General features: G+C 34.8%; 2 protein-coding genes across 3 annotated transcripts in view; one reads left to right on the top strand and one right to left on the bottom strand.

Annotated features, from left to right (window-relative positions):
- The window catches only part of Bmp2k (BMP2 inducible kinase), an 84,347-nt gene that overhangs the window by 53,664 nt on the left and 26,887 nt on the right, over nucleotides 1-3,796 (top strand). The window contains exons 13-14 of the mRNA XM_033757765.1: nucleotides 524-708; nucleotides 2,056-2,213. Coding sequence (XP_033613656.1) covers nucleotides 524-708; nucleotides 2,056-2,213 — 343 coding nt within the window. The remainder of the gene's footprint in view (nucleotides 1-523; nucleotides 709-2,055; nucleotides 2,214-3,796) is intronic.
- Paqr3 (progestin and adipoQ receptor family member 3) overlaps nucleotides 636-3,796 on the bottom strand; it is a 54,579-nt gene continuing 51,418 nt past the window's right edge. For both annotated transcript variants that reach the window (XR_781061.3, XR_004514986.1), the window contains 2 exons: nucleotides 2,542-2,618; nucleotides 636-721 (listed from right to left, as the gene is read on the bottom strand). The gene's annotated coding sequence lies outside the window, so the exon portion shown is untranslated. The remainder of the gene's footprint in view (nucleotides 722-2,541; nucleotides 2,619-3,796) is intronic.

Genomic DNA, 3,796 nt, shown 5'->3' with positions numbered 1-3,796 from the left:
TAGTGTTTTTTTTTTTTAAATAGTAACTAGGATACTAGTGATTTTAAGTACTATCTTGCTTTTTCTTAAAATATTTAACATTTATGATAGGGCCATAATACCTATTTTGCTGCTTGGCAGCTTGAACCACAAGTGGTACATGACTGTCCCCTGTGTAACTGTACCACTTATATCACTGGTGGCTCAGGGTGCCTGATGGGATAGTCATTCAAGTATCACTGGTGGTACAAGCCGCCCTATGGGACAGTCATACCTGGACCACTTATGTTCAAGCCAGTGGGCATGTGAGAAAGGATTTTTAAAAAAATTGCCAAGGGAGCCTAGCTTCACAACCTGTTAAGTAGATATAATTCATCGTGCTATAGTTTTGTAGTTAACAGAGCTGCTCCTTCAAATACATGTTGTGTTCTAGGTTTCTAGTTTTCCACCAGTTTGAAAAGGAAGAAATAGAATAAATATTTGTGAAACTGAAATGCTTCAGTGAATCGAGAGTTCATCCAGGTGGCGGTGTTTGTTGTTTCAGATGCAGCAGTATCAGCAGGCTTTCTTGCAGCAGCAGATGCTAGCTCAGCATCAGCAGTCTCAACAGCAGGCATCACCTGAATATCTTACCTCCCCTCAAGACTTCTCACCAACTTTAGTTTCTTACACTTCATCACTTCCAGCTCAGGTTGGAACCATAGTGGACTCCTCGTATAGTGCCAACAGGCAAGTATTTTTCCTGTAAGTGGAAAGCAAATTATTGTGGAAGTGGATGCATTTGTTGAGTGGAGAAGGGGTCATGTTCTGGAGTTTTCCCCTTTCTGTTCTGTGTTCTGAGAGGCCCTTAAAGTGCTTGAAAGCAGTTTTGGATTAGAGATGGGCTTCTGTCCTAGGCAGGCAGATTTGGGCCATGGCAATATTTAAGTTCTGTTTACTAAGCAAATTTATGTACTTCCAGGTATTAGTGTTTTTCTCTGTGTACTCTAACCTAAAGTAATTGATTAAACATTCTGTTCTTGGTTCAGATATACTGAGTGAGCTTAGAATAAGGGATGGACATCTTATCTTCTTTTCCCTTCTAAGACAGTGAGAGTGGCAGTGAGAATAAGATGACAAGAGAAAAAGTGAATTTAAAGAATGAGTCAAGTTTTGCAAACTTGAGATATTTCTTTGAACATGGATATTCTTTCTCTGCTGTCGGTATTAGAAGATCTGGTTCTGAATTATGAAAGGAACTGCACAGCTTTGTTACATTACCTCATTCCTGTGCTGTGGCTCCAGGCTTGGATTAAGGGAGAGGTACCCAGGGACCCTTGGCTTTCAGCTCACATCTTCTCTAAAAAGCCCAGAACCCTGTCAGGTAACTTTCAGAGAACCAATCCTCTCAGTTTCCAGACTATAGATGTTTTAAACACCAGGAATAATTGATTATGAACATACAAAATAACTGTTATTTAATTTCAGCCACTTTATAAAGTAATCCTAGTAGCTCATCCTCTGTGGGTAGCTATATGTAAGGAATATCTTTTTCAAAAGGAAAATTACTGTAGTATCCTGCATAACCAGGACAGTATTTAGTAAGTAGTTATTTTAGAGTAATGCTGTTTGGTATTGTAGCTGATTTGCACCTTCAAACTTGTATGCTGTGGGAATAATAACTAGTATTTATTATTTATTTATGCTTCTTTTACTTTATTATTTTATTTTATTTTTCCCAGATACTCTACTCTTCTTTTACATGTGTCACATCATTTAATCTCCTCAATAATGCTGTGAGGTAGAGACTGTCACTCTTCTGCTGTAGATGAGGAAGCTGCTGCACAGAGAGGTTAAGGACCACAACTAGTGTTCTTTATACAGGAGATGACACAGCTAGTATGCCTTATGGAGGTGGTTCACATCCCAAATGTTCTTTCTCTCCAACCCATACCCATAATCTGCCATCTCCATTACAATAAAATGGTCTGGTTATTTAAGCATTCATAAAGTGTGAATTGGTGCACTGTAAGTTTTTTTCTTAATTCTGATATTTTTGTTTCTCTTCTTTTGCTTCTCTCAATTGTTGTATAATAGGTCAATGTCGGAGAAGGAGGCAGTTGCAGATTTTACAAGTCAGAAGAACATCAGTAACCCACCAGATATGTCAGGGTGGAATCCTTTTGGAGAGGATAATTTCTCCAAGTTAACAGAAGAAGAATTGTTGGACAGAGAATTTGACCTTCTAAGATCAAGTAAGGGACACTTGAAGGCTTATTTTGCATCAGAATAAAATAACAACTCTATAATTATTCAGCAAGGCCAAAGACTTTTGAGGAGATATATAAAAAATTCTTTTTGCGCATTTGAGGGCAAAATTCAGGCTATCTTCTTTCGTGTATACTATCAAATTATGTTGTGTGCATTAGAAACTAGTTGCTTGATAGTAGCTGTTAATCCCAAGATTGCTGACAGTATGATATCCTGACATTTAAATAACTACATATTTATGAATGTTAAAATCAGCATATCTCCAAAACATGGAAAATTAATGTTCAAATAAAAAGGGAAACCGTATCTTACCTTACTAATCATTTTGGAGCTGTTTTTTGCACACTCATTTGAAGATATTGTGGGTCTGAAATGCCCTTTGAAAATGCCTGAAAGAAAACGGGGGTTACTGCATTATGTTAATGTTCTGTAAAACCTTTTTAATGAGTGGTTACATGAAAGGGCTGCTTTGTTGTCCCAATATGGTAAAAGTTAAATAAATTTTTTTCCACTTTAAATCAGTTATCTCTATGTTTTTACTTGGAATCATTCATTGCTTTTTCTTAAACTACCTCATAATATGTGAACCCTCCCCATACATGTTTTAGAAATGTTCTTTTTTTTTTTGAAGAGGGATCTGGGATGTTTTGAGAATTTCAAAGTAGGATCATAACGGTTACTACTGGAATATACAGATAATTTTCACGTTTCTGAGGCATCTTTGTGCACCGCACATGCGCATACAAAAGTGTGTTTTTACGTTCTGCATGTGAAAAGAAGATCCCAGTAGTGCCCAGTTCATATTTTATTCATTTAACTGATCTTCTGAATACATTTAATAGATGAAATGTTTGTTTCAAACTGGCATATATTTTATGTAAAATTTATAAATTTCTTGCATTCATGTAAGGATAATTGTTTGATATTTAAATTTGTATTTTACATATTGGGTATATATTCTGAAAGTCTAATTGATTAAATGTAGATAAAAAATGAGTCTGAGCTCTTAATAAAAAGTTTGTTAACTGGTAAAACCAATCATATCTTACTACATTTTTTTAAACCATACTTTTTTTTGTTAGCATTTTGTCCTGTAATTTATGTTGAAGAGCCCCCAAAGAAAAAAAGTATCTCTTCCTTTTGAAGGGATGGTAGGTGGAAGAGAGAGGAAATAGCTAAATCATAACTTATAGGAGTATTTTAAAAGCAAAGGGTATTCATTTTACTGTGTTCTGACAAGAGTGTACTAAATCAGTATTTACTCCTTAGGTGTAAAAAAAGTTAAAAAAATGAATTTATGGATGGAGATAAAATATTCTCATTTTTTATCTTATAAAATGTGCTTCTCTAAGCTTAGAATTGTAATGACACTTAAGTTTTGTTTATTTGGCGTAGGCAAGACTGTTATATGAATGTGCCTATATGTATAACTTCACCAGTAATTGGCTCAGCTTGTAAAATCTTGAACCAGCTATTTATTTTCAAACTTCAGTATCAGATAATATGTATAATTTATATATAATATGTGTAATATATATAATATACATGTATAATATATAATATGTAT

The sequence above is a fragment of the Fukomys damarensis genome, unplaced genomic scaffold (assembly GCF_012274545.1).
Source record: "Fukomys damarensis isolate Sample0158 unplaced genomic scaffold, DMR_v1.0_HiC HiC_scaffold_32, whole genome shotgun sequence".
Classification (NCBI taxonomy): Eukaryota; Metazoa; Chordata; class Mammalia; order Rodentia; family Bathyergidae; genus Fukomys; species Fukomys damarensis.
The sequence above is the reverse complement of the archived record's forward strand: the minus strand, read 5'-3'. Positions and strand labels throughout refer to the sequence as shown.